Source organism: Grampus griseus (assembly GCF_964374135.1).
Source record: "Grampus griseus genome assembly, chromosome: 15".
In the NCBI taxonomy this organism is placed as follows: domain Eukaryota; kingdom Metazoa; phylum Chordata; class Mammalia; order Artiodactyla; family Delphinidae; genus Grampus; species Grampus griseus.
This window is the reverse complement of record NC_139009.1, coordinates 88,229,346-88,257,280: the sequence shown is the minus strand read 5'-3', so window position 1 is coordinate 88,257,280 and position 27,935 is coordinate 88,229,346. Positions and strand designations below refer to the sequence as shown.

The window sequence follows — 27,935 nt, the reverse complement described above, 5'->3', positions numbered from 1 at the left end:
GGGTTTGCGGCTGGCAGCATCTCGATGAGTTAAAACCAAGCAAAAGCAGCAGCGCTGGATTTGCGCAGCGAGAGGGAGGGATGCTGTGTCCAGAGGCCAAGCCGATCACAGGCGCTGGGTGCGCAGCCGCCTTCAGACGGCTCAGGCACAGGCTGTGAGCATTTCCACTACAAACTCCTGTCCTTCACGGGGGTTTGTAAAACTCACTCCAGGCCCCAAACCGCGTGATCTAAGTCCACGCTTAGCCCTGAGACGCTGCCTCCAATCAGGCTCAGCTGCCTCGCTCTGCTTTAAGGCTTTATTCGTTTGCCCCATCAGCAGTGCTGCTCGGAGAGCAAGCCGGTGCCCAACCCCCTCCCTCGCAGCCTTCGGGGGCCCTCTGACCCCCGAGGGCCGGCCTCCTCCACCCCGTGGTGTGCACCCACCTGCAGCGCCAACGGAAGAGCAGAAGCAGGAAGCGCCAGGCATGATGCCTTTGCTTATGGGCACCAGAACCCGGTCTAGACCTGCTTGCATGTGGCAGATTTCTGTACAGAAATAAGGGCACCGACGACGCCCCCGGGCTCAGATGATCCCATTCGTCCCCAAAGCAGCAGCCCAGGGTCCCCGGGGACCCTGCTGCGTCAGTATCAGAAACCGCAATTTCAGAATCAGGAAACCCAGGCACGGACCGGCAGTGTGTGCGCACGCCCAGACCTGGGCAGGCAGGTCACCAGACCACTGGTTCCGTCCAGAGGGCTCTAGACTGAACGGAACCTTTAAAACAGGAGGAAGACTGGGAAGCCAGGCACAGGGGAAGACGTCAGGGATAAGAGCAATCGGTGGGACTCGCCCGGCGGTTTTCAAGGAAAACAACGGGGAACAGGTGCGCACGTCCACCGCTCCGCCCTGACCCGGGGGGAGGACTGTGGTCCCCACACGTCCGCACAGGAGCAGCGGGCCGTGACCGCGCCCTGGGGAGCGATGTGTGTCCTCCCTTCCCGGGACTCAGGGGTTGGAGGACAGGGCTCAGACGTAGGGACAGCACGTGTCTCTGAGGCCCGCCGCCCGTTCTGGTCAGATCCAGCTGCACTTCAGTGGGCGCTGCCACCTGGGAGCCTTTCAAGACGCTGATTCTGGCTCAGTGGGCCTGGGGTGGTGCCCATATCTCTGCATTTCTACAGCCCCCAGAGACCCTGCCGCTCGCAGGAGAGCCGGCTTCAGAGTGGAAGCCCCGCCCCGTGAAGCATCCACGTGACCTGGACGGCGGCTCTGCTGGTGCTTCCTTTAATCCACTTCTCCCACCGGGGGGCTGAGGACAGCACAGGTCGTTACGCTGGCAGGCGGCTGTGACTCCTCAGAGCTTCACAAACTCAGCAGCTGGCGAGGAAGGGTCTTCGCCTGCCCGCAGCTCCTGTGAGGAGACACCGCAGGAGCCCCCCTTCGCTGGCAGGGTGGGCAGGTGGCTGATGGGCATCTGGATCAGTGCTTCTTGGGTGTAAAACTCTGCTTTTCACCAACTAAACCGTCTGTGGGGTGGTGAGAATGCAGCCCCAGCTCCCCTCCCCCCCCAAAGGCTGCATCTGGGGCACAGCGGGAGCCCCCGGCACCAAGGCTCTCGACAGCTGGCCGGGCTGGTCGAGCGCAGGCGGCCGCTGATGACCACCACCAAGCACGGGGGACCGAGAGCCGCTGTCCCCCCAAAGGCTCGTGTGGCCCTTGCGCCAACTGAGCAGGTCCCAGGTGCAGGACCACGGCTCACGCCTCTCTTCTCCGTCTCACCGGACACACCACGGCTCCCCTCACGCACAGCACGGGGGTGCTTATCCAGCCCTGCGGCATCTTCAGGGTAAAGACAACATATCCAGTGAGGTACACCTGTGCCTTTGGCAGCTGAAGGGGCTGGGTTCATTTTGGAGATTCAAATGTGTCTTTAAAAATCAGACCTTTTTTTGGCACGAAAATTAGGTCATGCAAATTCTCACACTGGGAGGCCAGCTACAGCTACCGAGGTTCGGGCGGGGAGGTTCTGTTCCCTCCCTTCTGTTACGAGTGTGTGCCGGTGACCTCGCGGGCCTGCTAGCAGCCCCAGCCTGTGTTTAGCGGGACGGCGAACGCGAGATGTCTGTTAACACCAGGTGCAAGGCTGTCCCCACCCACCGGAGGGTGTGTCCTACACCTGCTGTGGGACAGGCCCCCACGCGGGAGGAGGTTCCCATCCTGCAAGTTAACATTTCACACGGTGGGCAGCAAGGCCGGGGGCCCTGAGGGTGTGGCGGAATCACAGGACAACCGCCCCTGGCTGCCGCCCCACCACCAGCGCAGCCAGCTGCCTCCCCGCCAAGCCCCCGCCGCCCCCCACGTTCCCACTCGAGCCTGCTCTGTCCCCAGGTGCCTGAGGCGACGAACGAGCCTGCAGTTCTGCTGCCAAAGTGCACAGGCGAACTGAGGCCGCCCTCCGGCACCTGAGGTTAAACGAGAAACATCCATCCACCAAGGTCAACGCAGGCCAACACCGGAGCTGCACACAACTGCCTCGTCTTGCGAGAAAAGGCTGATTAGAGGCAAGGATTTGGGGAGAGATGATGTCTAAAAACGGAAGCCGGGAGGGGCAAATGGCATTCACTTCAGCCCCCATCACCCCGGGCTGGACAAAGCCCACCTCTGCCAGCCGCCAGGTGCTCCCCATGAGGGGGGCACCGCCATCCACCAGCCCGCGTCCCAGCTGTCCTGCCAACGCGGCCCTGCTCCGAGGCACCCCCTCCTCCTGGGCTCACCCCGCCTGCGGGAACACGGCCGCCCTCTTCGCCCTGAGCCCCTCCGCAGGGTGCGTCTGAAAGCCGAGGGCCCCGGACTGGATGTTCCAAGGTTCCTGAAGGACCTGTGGTAATTCCCCCTGAAGGTGAACTTAAAGGAGACAAAGGCTGTTTTCCAGCAAAAGAGGGGGGCACAGGGCACCACTGCCTGTGCACACTCTAGGGAACCGAGGGGGGCGAGGTCCCCAGGGGCACGTGGCTGGGGGCTGCCTGGGCGCTTGCAGGGCACTTCTGACCAAGGTGACCAGTCCCACAGGGCCCTTTTGCCTTCAGGAGGCCACGGAAGTCCTTACTGAGGAAGGAGGGGCCTGCTGACACCTGGGGATGGGACAGGAGGCGGGAGCCCTGGGTGTCCAAGGAGGAATAGCAGGCAGAGGGGCTGGAGAGACACGTGGTTGGGAACGGGTGCCGGGGGTCAGCGGGGCCAGGGCCCGGCTCTCCTCTGTGTGGGCGGAGGGCTTGGAGGACTCCAGCGGGAGGACCCCCTGACTTCTGTCAATTTTCCAACGATGTCATTGGAAAATTCTCACAATTTAATGAAGAAAGCAACAGAAATACTGATGCAGCGACATCCCAAATTCGTTCACAGTACATGTAAATTTACACACAGAAAAGAATACAGGAAACAACAGCACGCTCGCAACGTTTCTATTCATTCTCCTCCTACACATGTTTTTTATTCATATTTACTGGTAGGATTATGGTGACTCTGATTTTCCTCTTCACACTTTTCTGAATTTCCCTGTTTTGAACAACAGCCAGGTGTATCAGGAAGTCATTAAAAACAAAACGTGCAGATTAGGCTGGGACAGCTTCCGACATAGGGTGAGACTTCTGGGGCCGCGGGAGCACCATGTTTTTTCCACTCCGTACAAAGCCTGAAGTGCCGTAAAAGACCTTGCTGCTCCCCAGGTTAGACGCAGTGGCTTTGGGAGCTGCGGTTTCACGGCGGATCTGACAAAGGTTTCCTCCCCGTCGGTGGCTTGGTTAGGAGCCCGGCTGGGCGGTCTCTACAGGGAGCACAGCGCTCATCCTTGGTACCACACTCCCACCCCACAAGGGTGTCTGAGAGCTCAGAGGTGGACAAGACCTACCAGCCAAAGCGGGAGGAAGGCTGAGAGAGGTGGGCCCGGGCAGGGCCGGCAACCCTGTCCACCCCCCACCCTGAATGCTCGCCTGTGAATGCTCGGGGGTGGGGCAGGACGCCCCTGTGGGTCTGTTTTCTTAAGCAGGAGGAGCTCAGGCCTGGGGGGTCCCCTCCCTGCTCCCAGCTGGCTCAGGGCAGCAGTTCTAGACAAGGGGGCCAAGCCCTCGGGCGGGAGGCCCAGGTCTATGCTTGAGGGCAAGGCGCTAGCGAGCTCCACTGCCTCCGGATCTGACCCATGTTCCTCCACTGAGATTTGTTGGTAATAAAGTTAGCACTTAAATTTCCATCTCTTAGACGTTCATCTTTCTCTCAGCTGGATCTGAGAACAGGGTGTGAAGACTTCTCTGGGGACTTCCCTGGTGGTCCAGTGGTTAGGGCTCTGCAGTTCCACTGCAGGGCCTGGGTCTGATCCCTGGTTGGGGAACTAAGATCCCACAGAAGAAGAAGACTTCTATAACTAAAACCTCAAGGGCAACTCAATAAACTCTCCCCCAAACTTACATGTTTAAGAACATATTAACATAGGAACAGTGTTGCAAATTTAGCAATAAGAAGTCCTAACAGGAACAGATTTCAAACACACATTCATCCCCCTTTAAATACAAAGGTTTACAGAAGCGTGAGTTAACCCCCGGGGATCATTTTTCTGTACCCGGTCTTGAGCCGAGCCTCAGCCATCAGCTCCCGAGTGGGGAGCTGGGCGTCACGGCCCAGCCTTCCGATCTGAATCTGCACCCCCTGCCCGGTGACTGCAGGTGGCCGGTGCAGCCCCCTGAGAGCCCAGGCTGGCTGCTCTGGCCTGGCCCACACGCACGCCGCCACCTTGGCCTTGGCCTCCAGCAGGACTTGAAGCCCGACTGTTACTGAGGAGGCCCCGCCCTGCACAGTTCACAGATCCTCGTTCTCCAAAGTACAGTGTTCCTTCCCTCGGAATGAAACGAGAAACTGTTCCAAATTGGTTTTTAAAGGATCGAAGATTTTCTTCCTTGTCCATACAACAGCCTCAAAGACAATACTCCCGCAGTAAGAATACAATTTTGCGAGGAGACTCGAGGGCCCCTAGTGCCGGACACGCCGTCACAGGAAACGAGGTCCCCACGCGGCCCTCACAGCACCAGTGCCGCTCCACGCCCAGCACCCAGGCCCGAGGAGGGGGAGGCCATCACCCCGCGGCACAGACCAGGAGGCGAGGCTGGCAGGAGCGCGGGGCTGGGCCCCTGGCCGACTCTTTGCCCCGCACGGCCTGTGGGCTACAGGGAGGAGCCCGGATTTACTCTGAGAGCCAGGGGCCCCCCGGGGGCTGTAGGCAGGAGTGAGGCCCGAGTCACCTTCGTTCAGACTGTCTGGTCCACGTGTGACAACGGACCCTGGGGAGGTGAGACCGGTGGAGGGTAGGCTGGGAGATGGTGACAGATGACAGGGCTGCTCTCAGGGGCCCAAGACCCAGCACAGCTGAAAACTTTTCGTCTAGAAGGTTCTCTCTACATTTGTTTTATGCTATCAACCCCCAGGTAAAGGCAGGGTTAGAAATGAAGGACACGGCTGGGGGGTGGTCAGCAGACAGAGGCCCAAAGGCCGTTCCGTGAGCAGGGAGGGGATGCAGACTCACCCACTTGCGGTGTGTGCAGCAAACTCGAAGCCCCGAGAATGACCAGGCCGGCCTCCCGCGGACCCCACCCCCCACCCCCACTCGCCCGCTGCCCCTCAGCTCCAGGCAGCCCGGGCATCACTGGGCCCGCACCGCAGCTCCTGCCCCTCCCCTCCGGCCCCCGGGGGCGTCTCTGAGCAGGAGAGCTGTAGGGTCCCTGCCGCAGCCTCCCTGCCCCCTTCGAGCCCTGTTTGCACAGAGGATACGCTGCCCTCTAGACTTCATCTTCTCTTCTTCCTTGTCTCGTCCAGCGAGACTGTGGGTTTCAAGACGATTCTCCGCAGGGCCTGGCACACGGCGGCGCTCGATGGAAGAGTGACTGAAGGGCTGAGCGAGTGGAGGGGTGGACGGTGGCCCCCGCTGGCCTGCAAGGCACAGCTCAGACAGGCTGGAAACCTGCTCTTTCAGTCCAGGGCTCAGACGCGCCAATAGACACAGGAACGGCCACCCAGGGAGACCGCGGAGTCCTCAACGGCTTCACACCATAACTCTTAACTGCTCTGGCTTTGAGGATTTGGAAGAAATAAACGCAACAGAGGACAGCTCTGAGTTCCTCTGAGGAGGCCGGGCAGAGGAGGTGAGGCCAGAGCTAGCCGCTCTTTCTCCCTTTGCAGTAACTGGCGGAGTCGAGGCGGCTGCAGAAGGTGGCGCCCCGAGCACACGCTGGTCTCAGAAGGGTCCGGGTCACCAGCGACTCGCAGCCTCCTTCCAAACAGAAGTGCTAATCAAAGGTAACGGGAGAGACACCACGACGGAGGCCCAGACAGTTAATCTGGGAAGTAATTCGTGGTCAAGTCTTAGAACTACTGGGGGAGCGGCGGCTGGCACTGCAGGGCCATCTCCCCACAAGTGCTCTCTGCTCTGGAGGGAAGGCACCCGGAGGCCCCATGACCCTTTCCAGCTGCGCCATCAGACTCGCCGCTCCGCACTGAACACAGGCCTGAACCTCGGCCCAGGCACACTCTGCGGTCCCTCAGTAACACCCAGAGCCGAATCTCTCCACGGCTGTGTGCTTCGTTCACCTTCACACGGAGGCCCCCCCAGGGGCAGGCGGAGTCCTGCACACCAAGCCTCTCCCCCAACTTATCTCGCAGACACGGGTCCACCAGACCCACTGCGTCAGACTCGGGGCTGGGCCCGGAGCTTTCCAGGGGACTCTGACGCTCACTGAAGTTTCTGAGTCGCTGGCCTGGATGACTCGGTAGGGAAGGTAGGGATGTGGATTCCCAGGACGGAAGCTGAGTGAAGGCACCTGTCGAAGCCACGGCCGAGGGCAGGGCGGGAGGGTGGGGAGGCCCAGGCAGCCTGCGGGGACACGGAGGCCTGAGGAACCTGTGTCCCCGAGCAGGATGAGGATGAGCGGACGGCGGGTGAGGACACAGAGATTCCGAGTCAAAAAGCGTCCAGTGGAGGGAGCTCAAGTTGGCTGAAAAAAATCCCATCCTGCACGTACTTGGTTTTCTGGGTTATTATTGCCCATGTGAGCGACACGTGATGGGAAGGAAAGAAGCAGCTGGAGCCTGGGCAGAAACGGTCAGACAGAGCACCGCTGGCTGCTGTTCCCCCGGCTGCGCGAACCGAGGCCCCAGGAGAGGCTTGGGCTCAGCGGGCAGCCAGGCCTGGCTCCTTCCAACATCGCCTGCACTTCAGCCGCAGGTTGAGACACTGTCATGCCTGCTTGTCTACTGAAGATGGAAGTCATCTCTGCTTTTTTCTGGGCCCACCTGCAGCTGGATTTCCAGGCTGTGGGCAGGGCTACCACACAGAAGCTCCCAGGGAGGCTGCAGGGGCCGGTTTCACAAGGCCTTGCTAAGTCCCACCATGTGCTTCCAAGAAGACAGGCTGAAGGTGTCCCAGCTGAGACCTCAGAAATGGCTGACGGCTTAGCCCTTACACTTTGACCACTTCTGTGAAACACTGGCCCACAACTCAACAACACTACACAAACCCACTAACTGCCTACTATGTGCAACCACTATGCCAGGACTCAGAAGGGAAAAGAATTGCTACTAGTCTGGCCTCAAAGTGGCTACTTATGTAGTTATGAAGACAGAGACGATGACAGGAAAACTGAGACGTTACATGTCACTCTGTGTACAGTACATTACAAGATGTTAACGTCACAAATTGTTCAAAAAACACTAAAGGGGACTTTGCTGGTGGCGCAGTGGTTGGGAGTTCGCCTGCCAATGCAGGGGATGCGGGTTCGTGCCCCGGTCCGGGAGGATTCCACATGCCGTGCAGCGGCTGGGCCCGTGAGCCATGGCCACTGGGCCTGCGCGTCCGGAGCCTGTGCTCCGCAACGGGAGAGGCCACAACAGTGAGAGGCCCGCGTACCACACACATACACACAAAAACCACTAAAGGAGGGAGTGATCAGGGAGAGCTGGTCCCTATGCATCTACCTATCTCCGTGGAGGAAAGTCCCAATGATCACACCCCAGCACCCAGATCATGCCTTGGGGTGCAGACCCGGATCCCAGCGGGGCCACCCAAAGGACACTGAAGTCCTGCCCCCCAGGAGCCCCACGGCTCCTCCCCTCCGTCGCCTCCCGTGCTGAGCCTGCCCTCTGGTGACTGAGCGTCGTCTGTTGGGTGAAGTGCATTAAGTCTTCACAAAGGCACAGTCAGCACAAGGACACAGAAACGCGGGCAGGACTCATATTCAGGTCCGGCGGGATGTCCCTGCCCCCAGATGCCCACTGACGTAGAAGCTCGTGAGAAATAGGTCGTGCAAACGGAAAAACAAAACGGAGCTTCAGGCAAGATCACATCGCCCCCACGTTCTGCAGCAGGAAGCCCTGAGTGGCATCTCTCCTGTTTCCTTCCTGGGGTTTTGTCGGGTCACCTCTGATGTGGCAGAATCAGGGTGTCCTGAGAGTTACGATCTGGGTGAGGAAGCAGGGGTCACACCTGCTTGGAAGAAACGGAGGAGCCGCCAGCCCACGCCGCCCCCATTGGCCCACCCAGAGCACTGGTCGCAGGACAGTGTTTGGACCTGGTTGTAACCCGTCTCCACAGAGGATGAGGACCTCAAAGACTTCCACCCAGTCCTCACGTCTCTGATGAAAGCTGACTGTTTACTCTGGGCCCTGGGCTGGGGAGACTCAGCATGGGAGAGCCATGGCTGACCTACTGCTTTCCCGTTCTGTCAGAAGTACCTCTTGCATCCTAATTTTATCCTTATTTGTCCCCCCCCCCCAGTTTTACTGAGGTATAACTGACATATAACCTTGTATTAGTTTAAAGGGTACAACATAATGGTGTGTCACCCTTATTTCAAAATTCGAAACCACTGCAGGTTAACAAGAAGGAATAACAAGGATCATTTTTACCCTCTCACCTGAAATGCTAAAACCAAATTTATGGAACAGTTTTCAGACACAGGACATCAGACAGCTCAGCAGTGAAGCAGCTCATAGACCACAGGACATGGGGTAGAGGATGCAGCTTCGCAGGTGGGGACGGGGATAATCAGCCCCACGTTAGAGGCGCCCTAGTCCTGCCCGTCAAAGGGTAAGACGGAGGCACGAAAGCATCACACTGTTTCTGTATAACTTACATCCCAGGACAAGGCTTGCAAATATTTGTAGGAATACAAAAACATCCAGCACTGGAAAAGCCAAAATTCACACCACTGGCATCCAGTTAAAGATACCAGGCAGGCAGAGAAGCAGGAAACCGCAGCCTCTACGTCGACGGTAGAGATACTCACAGAGGCGAAAGGTCGGCCAGTGGAGCAGAACCAGAAACAGCCCGGAACACAGAGCCCGCAGAGAAGCACGACGCAACATCCCGAGCACCCCGCGTCCGAGAGGCAGGGCAGCGTGCATGTCAGGAGACACAGCGGGGGCACCTTCCGGAGACGAGTCCCGGACACCCAGCCCAGCCGTCCGCGTCGCAGAGGCCCCGTCCACCTGTCCGTCTGCCGTGCGCTTCCCGCCTGCTGCTCCCGCCGAGGCCGTTTCCGCCTCCTTCCACATAGGTGGGGGTGGAGCAGCCTGCGCCAAACCAACCCTCCACGGGGAAGAACACGGAGGTTTCCACAGGTTCCGGGGCCAGGCCCGCCCAGCCGCCGGCCGCGAGAAAGGCCACGGGACGGGAGGGCTGTGGGAACGGCTGCAGCCACGTGAATCCACCTCGAGCTTCACAGCGAAATGACCACCCGCGGCTGCAAGTCGCTGGTTCTGAACCGTGTCCAGGTGAACTGGTATCGCCGCCTCGTCCGGCATGGGCCTGGGGGTCTGTGTGGCTGCCCAACGAGGGTCCCGTCTCCGTGTCTCCCTTGGAGAGCCTGCCTGGCTGCACACCCTCGCTGACTTCTAACAGCCTGACGGTCACACGACCATCCCTGTGTCGGCGCCAGGACCACTTCAGAGAAGTCGGCAGAGCTGGTTGTTTGTAGGCGGTACAGAATGATGGGAGGAAAGGAAAGGAAGAAAACGTAGCTAGAAGAGGGCCTTCATCCCGGAGAGCCCCTCTGCTCGGAGCTGCGGCCCCCGCTCGCGGGGCTGCTGAGAGCGTGCGCAACGGCCAGCCGGCCCCTCGGCTGCTCTGAGGGCCGCCCCCCTCCTCAGAGGCCTCGGTCCCCTGAGAACGCCAGTGGCCGCAAACCATCACCCTCTGGGCGTGTGGCGCTGGATCTCCACTCGGGCTGTGTCTGGCGCCTCACGGGGTCCTCCTGGTGTGCTTTGGGACGGGGCACCGTCCATGCGTGCAGAGGGAGAAACTCGGTGCTGACGCATCACACAGCTCAACGAAGCTCAGGCGGCCTGCAGGTCCAGTCAGGCCAGGGGCAGCATCTTTCCAATCCCCGGGCCCACATCCCCCAGTGGGAGCAGGAAGTTAGAACCCCACTCCCCTCTCCCACCGCCCACGCTGGGCACGACACGTGGGGTTTCCCGTCCAGGAGCTGTGCCCCCTCAACCAGGGACACCCCTGCAGGTCTATCCACCCGCATTCCAACTAGAACGTAGGGTCTGTGGAGGCGCTGAAGCCGAGTCAGGGCTTGGGCCTCCCGCGTCCATCTGCTTCTCCCCTGAGCTTGGGCGTGGACCTTCCACTAGAAGCCACAGACCCTCCCCAGCCTCCTCCCTGGAAACGTTCTGCCTGCCCCCCGGCCTGAGCTGAAAAACCAAGACAACGGTGAAGAAATAACCAGCAGTTACTGGGGGTGTGGGGCGAACCCAATGCATGAGGGGCAGCTCCAGGCTCTGGGCCTTTGAAACAATACAGACAACTTCAGAGCTGCGTGTTCCCAGAGAAGGTGGCAGCTTCGATACCATATTTAGAGACGGAGGCTCAGAATAATACGCTCTCTTCGTCAATAAAGTCACAAGGAGACGGCGGTGCTACACGTGCAAGAAGGGCCAAGTTCAACATGGTAATTAGCTGAGGCTTTGACAACATCCGCCCTAATTTCCGCACTGAAGACAAGGCCTCTCAAACGGGAAGCAGCTGCCGTTAGCAACCGTACCATTTTGGGCATTACATCCATCCGGCTAAATCAGGTTTCAGTTTTTGCTTCCATCAACTCCCAGCATCTGTAAATAGCATCACTTCAGCAGTCTGCCCTCGCACGTCAACACCATTAGCCGAGGTCGTGGGACCCACCAACAGGCAGAGGCCTGGATCTGGTTCCCCAAGGTCAGAACTCTCTGGACGCGCACTGGCCCTGGGATGAGGCTGCCTCGCTTTCCGGGGCTCGCCCATCCTCCCCCATCTCTGTGTCCGGAAACCGGTGCCTGCAGGTGCGGCAGGGCTAGGAGGCCGGAAGGATGCTGACCCCTGACGTGTGGGGCAGTAGAAGGGGAGGGAGCGGGAGCCAGAGAACAAACCCTCCAGGTGAGTGCGTGGCTCCAGCCGTAGGACACAGGCTCTCAGAAGATGCCACGAGGATGCATCCACCAGCTAGTGGAGGGGTGGCGGGGGCTGGCTCTGGTGGCAGGAGGGAGACAGGATTCCCGTAGCACCACTCGGAGACACCCCGCCCCCACCCTCCAGCCCCTCCCACCGCTGGGCCGGGGCTCTGTCCCATCACTGCCTGCAGCCCCTCCTCTGGGCTCCTCCCAGCCACCACTGCGCCCGCTCCGGGCCACGGAGCCATGCCACAGAGCCATGCCGCGTACCAGGCCTCTGGCAGGTCCACGACTGGCCAACCCCGACCCCGCCCAGTGCCCGCTTCCTCCCTTGGCTCCTGCCCCTCGCACGCCTCAACACCGCCCCCCCCCACGCCCCTCCCCGGTGAGTCCCCCGAGTCACCTCCTACGCAGTCTTGAACCCTGTGGTTCTCCACAAATAACCTTCTGCCAAGAGGCTGAGAAGAGGACAGCTGGACACAGACCGTCAACACCCTGTCCCCTGCACCTCCAGAATCCCCCTTGTCTCCTCTTCCCTCCAAGGGCGGGCCCTCCTCCAAGACCCTCCCCTCCCAGCCCAGCTCCTCCCTGAGGGCAGCTTAGGCTCAGCCCCTCCCTCCCTGGGCCTGGGCTATCGAGACAGAGCTCCAGCTGCACCCGCGGCCCGGTGTGGAGGTGGCAAGCCCCACCCAGGTCCTCAGTGCCCAGGGATGCACAGGCCGCCCGCCTGATGGGCCTGGCCCATCAGAGCGGCCTCCACTGCGTTTCGGCCCTAGGCCTCCAGGGTCAGCCAGGGTCACCACGAGGCTCCTCACCCCTACTCAGAGCTTCCCCCCTCTCTGCACCTCTTTTTCCAGATGCTCCTGGCCCCAGACGCGGCTCCCTGGGGTCAGCTCTTCTCAGTAGGGGGCCGGGGTCCCCGGGGAAGCTGCCAGGACGCACTGGCCCTTGTGCTGAGGCCGGGGCAGCCCTGTCTCTCCAGGTGCCCATTACAGTAACTGGTCACAAGGACACGGGCAGCCGAGCCAGCTGGCCTCCAGGAGCCCAGAGCACAAAACGAGGAAACACACCGACATGTCTAAGTTCAATACAGGTGACACCGGACATACAAAGAGGGGGAGAATTCCCACCCAGAAGGCCCCAGCCGGCAGGAGAGCTGATGGCTTCGCAGGCTCAGCCTTCTGGGCCTCCCTCAACCAGCCATCACCCACCTGTCCTTGTGGGCAGGGGGCGGGCTCACCCACCCAGTGAGGCTCAAATGTGCACCCGCTCTGGGCGAGCCGGAATGGAGGCGTGCTCAGGCTCTGTGGACGGACCGGCAGACAAATCATGGTCCCTACACCTGGGGGCCCTGAGCGAGCATGGTAGGGACTGGAGGAAGCCCTTACCCCGAGGGGTCAACCCAGGGGTCTCCTCCAGAAGGCATGGGGGCTCCGGCCACAGTGAGGCTGGGAAGTGAAACGAAGTGTCCTCAGAAGGAGGGAGCCCCGGCCAAGCTCACCATGCGAGGTGGGGCCTCAGGGGAGTGAGCTGTGGAGGGCAGAGCCCAGGGGAGGCGCAGGGCGGGCGCCAGGAAAGTCTGATGAAGGAGATCTGGCGACCGCATCCTCCCTCTGCTTCCAGGCAGCCCGCCTGGGTTCACCCCACTGAAGGCCATGCGGTTTCCTCTTTAGACTGAGCTAGTCTGACAGCTCTCCTGCCTCAGTCTGTACCTCCAAGTCCGCAGAGCCCCGGCTCTGCACAATCCCTGCGTTCTGCAAATCCAAAAACTGGCCGCTAGCCACCTGTCGGGCTGCTGTCACTCTCACAGTCATTTTTTAAGCACCTGCCACGTGCAGTCACTTTGCCAAGCATGAGGGACATTAAGAACGAACACAGGGACCAGGGTCTGAGTGGGAGCCAGTGAAGAGGCTAAGAAAGGACAGGAAGGGGGCTCCGCATGGCTCATTAGGTGAGCAGGAATGCAGGGCTCCCGGCACAGAGACCCCGAGCCTGGAGGGGAGTGGGGAGGCCTGGGTAGCTGGGGTCTCGGTGCAGGGACAGGAACATGGGAGCTCGAGGCACTACACCCTCGAGGCAGCAGAGCCCAGGCTGAGGAAAGGAGGCGGCACAGGGAGGATGAGAGCAACAGAGCTTCCATTACAGTAAGGACACACGCGTGTCAGGGAGTGGGTGTCTGGGCAGGAATTATTCTAAAGAGACACCAGGACGGGGTCTGAGGACCCCCAACCTGCACCCATTCCTGCAGCTGTCCCGTCTACCCTTGGGAGGCAGATCCCACCCACATGCCAAAGGCTCCGGCCCAGTGTCCCCATCCTGCACCTGCGCCTCCGAGCCGGCTGACGCCCACTCAGACGTTTCCCAGGCAGCTGGGTGCTTCCTTTCCTCATCTGCCCTCTTTCGCACGGCGTCTTGGGTGCTTGGGGGACAGGTCATCCCCCCGTTCGGCTGACGAGTAGTGAAGCTCCACGCACGGGGCCCTGGGGGCTGGCGCCTGACCCCAGGCCCTCGAGGCCCAGAGCATGGAAGGGAGGCCCTGCCACGGGTGGGGTTTGTCCTCCGAGGACAGGAGTGACCTGGCCCACTCCGCTCTGTCCTGAGCGACACCCGACGAGCCGGCAGGTGTCCGTGGGCTATGCATTGGTCCCACCGTAGAGATGGCTGCTGGACAGTGCCTGTCCTTGGAACCAACGGGGATGAAGGACAGGAGGTGGGTTCCAGGACGCAGGAGGAGGAGCTGGGAAGGCAACGAGGAAGGGTCTGGGCCAGGGTCGTGCCGACGGACGAGTGGCCCTCTCCCAGAACCAGCGGCCCAGGTCCCGCTGCGGATGCAGCCAGCAGCTGAGGAGAGTGTGGGTGAGAGGAGGGCCTCTACACTGCGTCGGACATACAGATGCTTCTGGAGACTGGATACCCCCTCAGAAAACAGCACAAGGCCAGGCCAGCTCCAAGAGGTTTAACCGCTTGTCCCCCAGCCCACTCAGCGAGCCCCAGGAAAGAGCCTGCCTGGGATGGGAGCGGGTGCCGCGTGCCCAGAGCAAAGGTCACTCCGGAAACGTCCTCCTTGGGCAGGTGTCATGACTGGACTGCATGCAGGGCCCCAGCAGCCTCCCCCCACGACCTTCAAACCACAGCTGCAGGGCTGGAGAAGGCTCCCTGTAATTCAGTCCTGTGAGGGCGTGATTTAAGACAGGGCAACACCCAGGGGGATGACCGCCACCCCAAACTGCCGTTCGCCGACACAGACCCCGCTCCCTCCCGGCCCAGGCCCCAACCTGCAAAGACCCCAGATCCACCCTGTGGCCTCAGATGCCTGCTCATCGCCCAGAGGAAGATGGTCTGAACTCTATCACCCACGCGCGATGCCCCCAAGGCCGCGTGAGGGTAAGCGTCAGCTCAGCGCTTCAAAAGGGAGTGGGTACATAACAGCGAATCAGCCTCAGGAGACACCCGGCCAGGGCCTCCTTCTTCGGTGCCTGCTGAGGTCCTGGGGTCTGTGGCTATTGCCAGGGCCCCTGGGGCAATGGTGCCGGGCCCGGCGCTGTGCCCGGGGAGGTGCGGGACAGGAGCGAGGGCCCTGCTCTGCCTCGGCCCCTGGAGGAGAGCCCAGCCCCCGGCTCAGGGGACCTGGGGGGGCAGGAGGCTGTGATCAGAGCAGAGCAACTGGGAGGGCGGTGGGCACACAGGAGCCCCTACGCCCTTGCTCTGAAGGACTGTCTCCAGGGTCTAGCAGTCGAGCCCCAAGGGCACTGACTCCCAGTTGGCTAAGTGTCTGAGCCACGTGAGCCTCAGGAGGCCCTGCTGACTGGTTTCCAGCCCCGAGCCCACACTCTCGGCCTCTGGGATGATGCCCGAGTCCCTTCCAGAGCAGGGGTGCCAGTGCGCCAGGCTCGGCCTCCCGCAGGGGCACCATTACCCGCCTCAGGTTTCCTACAAAATTTTTTCTTAGTTTCTTAAACTGCATTTTAAAGAGAAGTGCAAAAATGTTAGCTGCATCACTTCACAGCTGCACCACCCCACCAGCACCTCCCAGATCAAGGCTCGAAGCCTCTCCACAGCCGAGGCCTCCCTCTCGCTTCTCCGCTCGGTCTCCCCAGGGCACCCCCTTCCATCAGCCGCGGGTGAGGGGGGAGTTCTGCTGCTCCTGAACTTCCTAAAAGGGAAAGTCTTCAGTGCACTCTCTTTTCCACCTTGTTTCTTTAAAAATGTGTCCGTGAGCTGCATCCATGCTTTTAAACGCCCGTCCTTTCACCTTCTCTGGCCCCCCTTGGGAAGTCCCAGCTCCGCGACTCGGCTGAGCTGACTCCGTTTGGGGGCGTTGTCACAGGCCCCTGGGACCTTTCTGTGAGTGGCTCCGTGAGAGTCTGCCTTGGAAGAGGTTCCACTGGCCAAAGATGCCGGGGGGACAGACTCTCCACGTGTGGACAGCACTGTGGGGGTTTCACGCGTCGAGTTCTTGGGTCTGAGGCAGCAGATGCAGAGACCACCTCCCAGAGTTGGAGCAAATGCACAAGTGAGGCCGGAGGTGCTGTGGGCTGTGGTCCTTGCCGGGGGTGGGGGGCAGAGAGCAGAGCGTGTGTGTGCACATGTGTGCACGAATGTGCCCCTCGCAAGTGTACCAGTGCGTGTGCGGACTTACTGTTGGGGAGGGTCTGAGAGTCACCGGGGAGCTGCTGCTTCAGAGTACACATAAGAACCGTGGGTTCCGGACATGTAGGGGAAGGGGAGGAAAGGGCCGGAGATGAGGCTGGAAAAGCAGAGGCTAATCAGCGCAGACAGCCTGGGCCACCCACCCCAGCCAGCGGCCTTCATCTGGCAGGTACCGGAATCCACTGGCCCACAGGGCTCAGCAGGGGCAAAGCTGGCCATGTCCCCTGCATCGTGTGTGGCCCGCCCTGGGCTGGGGGAGCACAGGCTCTGAGCGAGGACGCTGGGGGGAGGGAGTAGGGCCCAGCTGAGAGCCGTCGGCCTGGGATCGCACCCGGCTCTGGGCCCCTGCGGAGTCGGGGGCGGCCCTGCACACAAGGGGTGCGAGAGGCCAGACAGGACTCCTCAGGAGGGTTCGGGGCCCACGCCCCGTGAGCACTGGCTAAAACGACTCCTGGGGGTGAGGCAGTGCGCACAGGCGCAGCGCAGGGTTAGCCTGGGGACGTGCGCATGCGGACGTGTGCTGACAAACAGCAAACACACACACAGACCATAGCGAGCAGGGGCTGAAAGATCAAAGGCTCTGAACGCTCCTCGCTTGGCCACCGCCCGTAACTTATTCACTGGAAACCCAGAGCATCTTGGTCACAGAAAAGAGGCAGGAAGCCAACCAGCCTCAAATGAGCCCGAGCACCTCCACTCCAGGGTTGGAGCTGATGAGCCGCCCCAAACCCCAAGTCCAGGGAGCCTCAATGTTCCCTTCAGTGGCTGGCAGTGTCCCCGGGGAAGCTGCTTCCTGTGGTGAGCTCTTCTCCCCGGGGTTCTGGGGGCAAGCCCAGCAGAACCTGGAGGGTCTCGGAGAAATGGGGCGGGCCCAGGTTTCCCGTGAGAAGTAGGGAGCCCTGCCTCATTGGCCATGTGGCAAGATGATGGGCTATGATGGGCTGGGACGGACCACCCCCAAGAGGCAGAGGCACTTCTCACAGCCTCAGGGTTCAATAAAACCCACAAGTTGTCCCCATCTGAACTCCGATTACTGTGGGGTAACCTTCTTCCCCTGAGGAGAGCTCATCTCTGGTCTGGTAAAGCAAACAACAAAGGGAAAGAGAGGGCGTGGGTCTGGGAGCCTGGCCTCACCTCCACGTGCAGGAGGGGTGGATCTGGGAGCCTGGCCTCACCTCCACATGCAGGAGGGGTGAGCCTGGGAGCCTGGCCTCACCTCCACGTGCAGGAGGGGTGAGCCTGGGAGCAGGGCCTCACCTCCACGTGCAGGAGGGGTGAGCCTGGGAGCCTGGCCTCACCTCCACGTGCAGGAGGGGTGAGCCTGGGAGCAGGGCCTCACCTCCACGTGCAGGAGGGGTGAGCCTGGGAGCCTGGCCTCACCTCCACGTGCAGGAGGGGTGAGCCTGGGAGCCTGGCCTCACCTCCACGTGCAGGAGGGGTGGATCTGGGAGCCTGGCCTCACCTCCACGTGCAGGAGGGGTGGATCTGGGAGCCTGGCCTCACCTCCACGTGCAGGAGGGGTGAGCCTGGGAGCAGGGCCTCACCTCCCTGTGCAGGAGGGGTGGATCTGGGAGCCTGGCCTCACCTCCACGTGCAGGAGGGGTGAGCCTGGGAGCCTGGCCTCACCTCCACGTGCAGGAGGGGTGGATCTGGGAGCCTGGCCTCACCTCCACGTGCAGGAGGGGTGGATCTGGGAGCGTGGCCTCACCTCCACGTGCAGGAGGGGTGGGTCTGGGAGCCTGGCCTCACCTCCCTGTGCAGGAGGGGTGAGCGTGGGAGCGCAGCCTCACCTCCACATGCAGGAGGGGTGGATCTGGGAGCGGGGCCTCACCTCCCTGTGCAGGAGGGGTGAGTGTGGGAACGCAGCTTCACCTCCACGTGCAGGAGGGGTGGGTCTGGGAGCCTGGCCTCACCTCCCTGTGCAGGATGAGTGAGTGTGGGAGCGCGGCCTCACCTCCACGTACAGCAGGGGGAAGATCCCGATCTTGTCTCCCAGCATTCCCTCCGCCCAGTTGTCGTCCACTCTTCTGATTACAGTCAGGACTTCATCCTGGAATCACCCCGTGTAGGCAAAGCACAGGGACACGCACAAAACGGATACAAAAACAGAACCAAGAGACCGGTTAGTGTCACTGCAGCTAAGGAAAGGCTCTACGCGATGACTCATTCTGAGATCGGTGTGAAAACCGTCCCTCCCACGTCTTCACCCAGGATCTCTCTTCCTCTCTCATATTGATTTTAGCAGCAAAGAGGCTCCAGTGGAAGTGTGTGGCAATTTACAATCTAGTGAGCACTTTAAAATTCATGTTCCTAATATGTGCTTATAAATAAAATGGTTTTCAACAAATATAAATTCAACTAAGTATAAAACTTTCTATGTTCCTGCCTCCACCAGAGCACAAAAGATGCCCCAATCCAACTCCATTTATTTAGAGTCGTGGAAGCTCTGAACCCTGTTAAATCCTTGTCGTGCCAGGCAGTAGCAAGGACAGAGGCAGAAGGTGGGCAGACGCGGGAGGAAGGAGGGGCGTGAACAGGGACACAGGCGTGCGGTGGGGGAGGACTCGCCCGGTGCCCCCGGAGGCGCCACGAGCCGCGGGGACAGATGACAAGGGCGGGGGACAGGACGAGGAGCGAGGGGACGACCGGGCGGCAGCAAGCGTCGGGGGGCCGTGCTGGTGCCACACGGGGTGCAGTGGGACTGTCCACAGGCCGTCTGCCCAACCGCCGTCCACATCCAAACCGCCTGCCTTTGTCCCCCGGGGCCTGCGTGGACACCGGAGGCCTGCCTGGCGCTCAGGAGCTGACAGCCAGAGCAGCCCTGTGGGCCCGGCTGGGTCTGAAAGCACCGCCTGCCTTACCAAGGGGCCTTCGACCCCTTCGTGTGAAGCAGTGATGTGGGGTGTGGGCCCCTGGGGTCAGAGGGACGCTCCATCTGGAGCGTCCTGATGGACTTCCTGACATCACCGGAGAAGCTGCTTCCCCGTGAACGGAGGGGCTGCACAGTTTGGGGAGTTTATCTGGGGCGAAGTGGGACGAGGTGATGGGTGCTGGACGTGCCTCCCAGAGGACATGGGGCAGGAAAGGCAAGACCAGGAGTCTGTACTGGCAGGTCCCCATGCTCCCTTCCAAACCTCCCCTCTCCTAGGGGTTTAGGGGACAGCGCAGGGGCAACCGCACCCCTCCTTCTCCAGGTCCTAACCCCAATTTCCCAGCTTAAACAAGTACCAAATAACAAGGGCTGTGTGACTTCAAAATATTTCTTTTCCCAATTGATACAGTCCAGAAAATGCAACAGACACTGAGGGAATCTCAGGCTTTCCCACGTTTCGGGGTGGCTGGTTCTCCATGGCCGGGTGACACCGACAAGGGTTTCCTTGTAGTCAGTGCTCGGCCATCAAGGCGGCGGGCTTTCCTGATAAGCATTAGGGCCAAAGTGGCCGACTGGCTTGAGAAGGGATGAGCAGAGAGGGCACCTTGCTTATCTCACATAGAGTTCATGACCAGGAGGGCCCTGTGCCCGTAATAAACTCCACTCAGACCCAGCCAAAGGATGGCCCCCAAGACCTCGCCAACGGTGCAAAGGAAAAGGTAACCGAAGGCTTCCTACAAGCCAGAGCTTTTGCAAGAGCAAAATAAAAGAAGACATTTAATTTTGTAAAATTAAAAAGAAAAAATACCAGATTAATTTTGGTAAAATAAAATACCATAATATCTACACGGTTATTTGAGACTGGTCTAGATATTAGAGCCATAGAAATAAAAGGAAAAAAATAGTAAGTATAAATATTGGGAAGAAAAATCATATGATTTTCTACCTAGAAAAACAGAGTATTAGTTAAAAATTAGAATAAGAATTTGAGAAAGGCTGATAATTTTAAAATAAATACATGAAAATCATTGGGTTTCCCATCTACCAGCAATAACCAGTTAGAAAATGTGATTAAAATTGGCTAATCATTAAAAAAACAGAGTTAATTCTCTAATTCACTGTATACACCGAAATTAATTCCCTAAGTATTAAAGATTTAAATGTTAGAAAAAAACCTTGAATAACCTAGAAGAAAATGTGAATAGATGTTTAATCTTGAGGTGGGGAATGGTCTTAAGAAGTAAATAACAAAGATTTGGTTACAGAAAAATGAAATTCTCTACGTTAAGAACAGCAAGAAAACAAAAAGGGAAATAATCTAGAAAAATACTTGCAGGACAAACTGGAGACTAAGACCTAATATCCTTGCTACATAAGGACGTGAGAGACACAGCAGGAAAGAGAGACACATACTTTAAAAGAAAACCAGGCCAGGGGCAAAAATCAGGCAACTCACAAAAAAGGAAGAAAAGCAAACTGCTGTTAAATACATTTAAAAATGTGATACCTGACTAATATTCAAAAAAAGTACAATTTTAGACAGGAAAATTCCTTCTCCCTTCGTTGGTCTTTGGTGTCTTATCAGATTAGCAGGGATGAACACAAGCCCGCTCGGCGTGTTCAGCACGATGGCTACAAGTACTTTCTCATTTCTGGTGGGGATATACATTTATGGCGGTGGTGTGGCAAGTCCTATCAAACACAAGAAGCTGCATATCCACTAATCTGACAAAAACACTTCTAGAGACTCTTTCAAGAAGATCACAGACATGCAAGAAGATTCAGCTCCGAGTATGTTCATTACAGTGTTTCTTCAACTAGAGAAAAACTAGAGACAACTGCACAGCCAGAGAGGGTTGGTTAGATAAAGTATGGTACATCAACCAATACCATAACCAACTGCAGCCCACTCCAGCCAGCCTGTCCTCCCTAAGGCGGAGGGGAAAGTGGAGATGCACAGCTAGAGCTCACGGCCTGTGGGCACAGCTCCTTACATGACGGGGCTCTAATAACAGGGTGAGAGGCTGCACAACATTTCCCCTCCACGCCACTAAAGGCCTGTTGACAGCAGCACCTTTAACGTGGTACATTTTATGTCCAAATATCAAAAAGGAACAAAAATTACTAGACATCCTAAAAGGCAAAAAACAGTTTGAAGAGACAGAGCAAGCATCAGAACCAGACTCAGATATGGCAGGAATGTTGGAATTATCAAACAGGGAATTTAAAACAACTATGCTAAGGGCTCTAATACATTTAAGTAGACAGCATGCAAGAACAGGTAGGCAATGCAAACTGAGAGATGGTAAGTCCAAGAAAGAACCAAGAAGAAATGCTGGAGATCAAAACACTGTAACAGAGATAAAGAATTCCTTTTATAAGCTTATTAGTAGATTTAACAGCTGAAGAAAGAATCTCTGAGTTTAAGGATGTCTCAACAGAAACTTCCAAAACCGCAAAGCAAAGAGAACAAAGACTGAAAAAGAAAATAAACAAAAACCCAAAACAGAACAGAATATCCAAAAACTGCAGGATAACTACAAGAGGTGTAATATACACGTAACAGGAATATAGGAAGGAGAAGAAAGAAAAAAAGGAACAAAAGAAATATTTGACACAATAATGACTGAGAATTCTCTACCCTGAAAAATAACTCTTCAATAGTGAGAAAGAAATAAAGACTTTCTGAGACAAACAAAAATTGAGGGAATTTGTTGCCAGGAGACCTGCCTTGCAAGAAATGTTAAAAGAAGTTCTTTAGAGAGAAGAAAAGTTACATAGGTCAAAACCTTGACTCTACATAAACAAAGAACGTTGGAGAAGGAATAAGTAAAGAAAAAATTTAAAAAACAGTTTGTTCAAAATAATAATAGCAACAATGTATCTAATTACATATGCTTATGTACATACCATATATATGTATATCATATATACAAATATATACACTTATGTATGTTTATATATAAGTTAAATGAATAACAGCAATGACAAAAAGGACAGGAGGAAGGAATTAGGATTATTTTGTGATTATAAGGTAACTGCACTACCTGTGGAACAGTAGTTTTATCTGAATGTGGACCTGGATTAGTCGTAAATGCATATTGCAATCTCTAGGGCAATCACAAAAAAAATTTTTTAAAGGTACAACTGATATGCTAAGATGGGAGAGAAAAGGAAATCATTTAAATTACTTAGTTAAAACTGCAAAAGGCCAAAAAAGGATGGAAACCAAAAACAGGAACAAAAATCAAAGAAAACAAATGTGGTAAATATTAATTCAACAATATCAATAATCACTTTGAATAGCAATAGTCTAAATGTACAAATTGAAAGACAGAGATGGTCAGGGTGGATCAAAAAAACAAGACCCTACTGTATGTTATGTACCGGAAACCCATTTTAAATATAAAGATATATATATAAGGAAAGATATACCACGCTAACACTAATCAAAAGAAAGCAGGAGTAGCTATACTAATTTCAGGAAAAGCAAACTTCAAAGCAAGGAAAGTTATCAGGGATAAACAGGGGCATTACATAACGATAAAGGTGTCAATTCTCCAGGAAGACAACAATCCTTAACATGCATGCACCTAACAACAGAGTGTCAAAACACGTGAAGCAAAAACTGATAGCGCTACAAGGAGAAACAGGTGAATCCACTGTTACAGACGGGAGACTTCAATGCCCCACTATCAGAAATGAATGACCCAGCAGGCAGAAAATCAGTAAGGACCAAGCTGAACTCAACACCACCATCAATCAACTGGATATAATTGACATCTACAGACTACTTCATCCAGCAATGGCAAAATACACATTTTCTTTGAGGTCACACGAAACATTCACCAAGATAGATCACATTTCGGGCCATAAAACACACCTTAACAATGCTAAAAGAACAGAAACCATACAATGTCTGCTCTCAGACCACAATGGAATTAAACTAGAAATCAATATCAGAAAGATAATTGGAAAATTCCAAAATACTTGGAATTAACACAATTCTAATAACATTTGGTTCAAAGAAGAAACATCAAGAGAAATCTTAAAATGTTTTCAAACAAATGAAAATAAAAATACAATTTGTCAAAATGTATGGGCTGCAGTGAAAGCAGTGCTTAAAGGTAAATTTATAACACTGAATGCATATATCAGGAAAGAAGAAAGATCTAAAATCAATAAACCAAGCTTCCACCACAGGAAACTAAAAGAGGAGAGCAAGTTAAATCCAAAGTAAGCGGAGGAAAAGAAGAAATAAAAATTAGAGCAGAAATCAATGAAGTTGAAAACATGAAATCAACAGAAAATAATCAACAAAGAGCTGCTTATTTCAAAAGATCAATAAACTCAATTAGCTTCTAACCAGGATAACCAAGAAAAAAAGAGACGCAACACAAATTACTAATAGTAGTAATGAAAGAGGGGACATTACCACAGATCTCATGGGCATTAAAAGGATAATAAAGAAATATTATGAACAATTCTATGCCCACAAATTTAATAAACAAAATGGACCAATTTCTTTAAAGACGCAATCTGCCAAAACTCACACAAGAAATAGACAATCTGAGTAGGCCTATATCTGTTAAAGAAATTGAATCAATAATTAATAAACTTCCAAAACAGAAAGCACCAGACCCAGATGGGTTCTGAATTCTACCAACATTTAAGGAAGAAATTATGCCAAATTCTCTAACAATTTCTTTCAGAAGACAGAAGCAGGAGGGCTACTTTCTATCTCATTCTGTGAGGCCAGAATTATACTAATACAAACTAGACAAAGACACAGTAGGCAAAGAAAACTAAAATGTCTCCCATGAACATAGTTGCAAAAATCCTCAATAAAATATTAGCAAGTTGAATCCAACAAAGTATAAAAAGAACTATATAGCATGACCAACTAGGATTTATCCCAGATATGCAAGGCTGGTTTAACATTCAAAAATCAATTACTGTAATCCATCACCATCAACAGGCTAAAGAAGAAAAATCACATCCTCACATTAATAGATGCAGAAAAAGCATTTGACAAAATCAAACAATTCATGATTAAAAAAAAAAAAAACCTCTCAGTAAGCTAGAAACAGAGTGACGCTTCCTCCACTTGAAAAGAACGTTCACAAAACCCTTCAGCTAAACATCATACTTAATGGTGAGAAGCGTGAAGCTTTTCCTAAGATCAGGAACAAGCAAGGATGTCCCCTCTAACCACAGCCTTTCAATACCATAGTCAAAATCCTAGCAAATGCAATTAAAACAACAAAGGGAAACAAAAGGTATACAGATTGGGAAGAAAGAAACAGAACTGTCTTTGTTTGCAGATTACATGATTGTCTATGTGGAAAATCTGAAAGAATCAACAAAAAACTACAACCAATGAGCAATTATAGCAAGGTTTCAGAATATAAGATTAATATATCAAAGTTAAATATTTTTCTACATACTAGCAATGAACAAGTGGAATTTGACATTAAAAAATATAATATTGTTTACATTAGCATGTAAAAAAAATGAAACAGGTATACATCTAACAAAATAAGTACAAGAGCTACGTGAGGATTATTACAAAACTCTGGTGAAGAACGTCAAAGACGAACCCAGTGGAGAGATGTCCTACGTACATGGGTAGCGAGACCCGATACTGTCACGATGTTCCTCTCAACTTCTGGATTCAATGCAATCCCGATAAAAATCTCAGCAAGCTTTTTTGTGGATGTTGACAAACTGATTCTAAACTTTATATGGAGACGCAAAAGACCCAGAATAGCCAACTCAACACTGACAGAAAAGAATAGAGACTGACGCTATCTGACTTCAAGACTTACTGTAAAGCTACAGTACTGAGGACAGTGTGGGATTGGTGATAGGATATAAAAACAGATCAATGGAACATAATAGAGAGCCCAGAAATAGACCCACATAAATGTAGTCAACTGATCTCTGACAAAGGAGGAAAAGCACTACAATGGAGCAAAGACAGTCTCGTCAACAAATGTAAAAAGAAATGAATCTAGACACACACCTTACACCCTTCACAAAAATTAAGTCAACATGAATCGCAGATCTAAATGTAAAATGCAAATCTGTACGACCCTTAGAAGACAGCACAGGAGAAAATCTGGATGACCTTGGGTCTGGTGCTGACTTCTGGATACAGCATCAAAGACTGGTCCATGAAAGAAAGAACTGATAAGCTGGACTTCATTAAAATTAAAAATTTCTGCTCTGTGAAAGACGCTGTCAAGAGAATACAAGGACAAGCCACAGACTCGTGAAAATATCTGCAAAAGACACATCTGATAAAGGACTACTATTCAAAATATACAAAGACCTCATAAAACTCAACAATAAGAAAACAAACAATTCGATTTAAAAATGGGCCAAATACCTTAACATACACCTCACTAAAGAAGACATACAGATGGCAATAAGCACATGAAATGATGCTCCACATCGTATGTCATCAGGGAGATGCAAAGTAAAACAACAATGAGATAACACTACATTCTATTAGGACGGTCAAAACGCAGAACAATGACAACACCAAACGCTGGTGAGGATGTGAAGCAACAGGAACCCTCATCACCGCTGGTGGGAATGCAGAATAGCGCAGCCACTTTGGAAGACAGTTCGGTGGTTTCTTACAAAACTAAACACACTCTTACCATACAATCCAGCAATCACATTCCTTGGCATTTACTCGATGGAGTTAAAAACTTACAGCCACACAAAAAACCTGCACATGGATGTTCATAGCAACTAAATTTGGAAGCAACAAGATGTCCTTTAGTAGGTTAACGGGTAGATAAACTGTGGTCTATCCAGACAATGGAATATTATTCAGTGCTAAAAAGAAATGAGCTATCAAGCCATGAAAAGCCAGGGAGGAACCTTAAATGCATATGACTAAGTGAAAGAAGCCAGTCTGAAAAGGCTATATAGATTGTGCGATTCCAACTATATGACATTCTGGAAAAGGCAAAACTGTGGAGACAGTAAAAGGAACAGTGGCTGCCAGGAGTTGGGGGGAGGGAGGGCGGAACAGGTGGAGCACAAAGGATTTTAGGGCGGTGAAACTGCTCTGTATACTACACACGTGCATACGTGTCATTACACATTTGCCCAAACCCATAGGATACGTAACCCCAAGGGTGAACAGTAATGTAAACTATGTGCTTTGGGGAATGCAAAGTGTCAATGTGGGTTCATCAGTTGTAACAAATGTCCCATCTGGGGTGGGGGGTGTGGATAACAGGGCGGCTGTGCATGTGCGGGGGGGCACGAGTATCGGGAAATCTTGTACCTTCTGTGCAGTTCAGGCATGAACCCCAAACTCTATTTAAAAAAAAATAGCTAAAAGTACCCCAGACTGATGAATGTGAACAGACTATAGCACTCACAAAATATAGGTGCAGTTCACACCCGTAACATCGAGAGGAAACAAAGTTGGACACGTGAGTAGCTTCTGCACCATCTGTTTATTGGAAGTTCAAGACAGACATGCTCATCTACGGTGTTAGAAGACACGGAGGGAAGCTGGGGTGCTGGCACCCCACCATTTCCCTCCTGGGTAGTGATTATAGGACATATTCTTTCCAACCACCAAGTTGCATAATTCTGATTAACACACTTGTCGGTACATGACACTATACTTAGATAAAAAGCTTGTTTTAAGGTCACAGTATTTCCGGCGTGGACAAGCCACAGCACCCCTGAATCCTGCCTGTGGCCCTGATGCACCTCTAAAGGGACGTCACATCCTGAGGAAGCCGACACGAGGTGAGGAGTGTGAAGCACAGCAAACCAGAGAAGGGGGCACCAAGCCTGCGCTGAGGAGGCCAGGAGGGGCCGCGCCTTCACCCTGCACTGAGGATCCCAGCTCACTGCGGGCCACCAGGAGGTCCCGGTGACTGAGAAGCAGACACAGCTCCAAGTAAGGGACAGCTGCCCCCAAAGGACCCCGTCTCTTAGGCCGGGGAGTTTGTCGTCACCCGAGGGCCACGAGGGGCCGAGCTAGGCCTCCCCCAGCTCAGCAGCACCCCCCGGGCATCGCCTAGGTGTCCGGCACCAGGAGGAAAGCACCCCTCACCACGGGAAGCTCGGCACCCCCCCGCAGGCAAGTGCAGCACGTGGCTCCCGAGCCCAGTCACGTCAAACTGCTCCGGCGAGGCCGCGACACGAGCAGACGCAAATCCGGGCCGGGACCCGAGGACGCGGCAGGACCAGACGCTCCTCTCCAGCTCACGCAGCTTGGGGGGAGGCCGGGCTGTGCAGCGGGCAGCCACGCCCAGAACACCAGCAAGTGACTAACTTCCCGAGGTCGCGGAGGACGGGTTCCCGCCCTCTGCTCTGCCGCTAACCCAGCTCTCACCAGGGACACAAGCTCGGGGGGGGGGGGGGCAGCGCTGAGCGCCGGGCAGCACCGCAGAGCCGCCAGCACCAAATGCCGCGGCCCTGCAGTCAACGCCTTCTCCCGCCGTCCACGCGTGACCGGGAGAGTGATGCCTGGATCCCCGTCAGGCCTCGGACGTGCGGTCGTATTTCACAACCCCGGGGCCGGTGCTTTCACAAGGACAAGGACAGGGGAGGCACATGCTCTGCGGCCTCTTGGGAATGCGGAGAAACACGCCCCCCCCAAACCCTAACTGCATGCGACAGGGCGGGCCCGAGCCGCACGGACGGACGAGCGGGGAGCTCTGCGCTGGGCCGTCGCCGTCCAGGTCCGCACACCCTTCCAGGCCGGGCCGCGGAGTTCGCGTTGCAGGATCTGCTGCCACACCGTGCCGTCTCTGCCTCGTGCTCAACTCTCCTGTTTCAGGAGGGAAGCAGCCAGAGACGTGGAGCGTGACGGGGCCTGGCTGAGGGCCAGCGAGGCTGTGGACGGACAGTGGGCAGGCTGGCCTGTGCCCTGGGTCCCCAGCGCTGCCCGGCGCGGAGGAGCAAAGGGCCTCTTCCGGACACC

General features: G+C 55.1%; 1 protein-coding gene across 1 annotated transcript in view; it reads right to left on the bottom strand.

Annotated features, from left to right (window-relative positions):
• Positions 1–27,935, bottom strand: part of SH3RF3 (SH3 domain containing ring finger 3) — a gene marked incomplete at its 5' end in the record, with an annotated part of 205,885 nt that overhangs the window by 73,162 nt on the left and 104,788 nt on the right. The window contains one exon of the mRNA XM_082672676.1: positions 18,053–18,148. Coding sequence (XP_082528802.1) covers positions 18,053–18,148 — 96 coding nt within the window. The remainder of the gene's footprint in view (positions 1–18,052; positions 18,149–27,935) is intronic.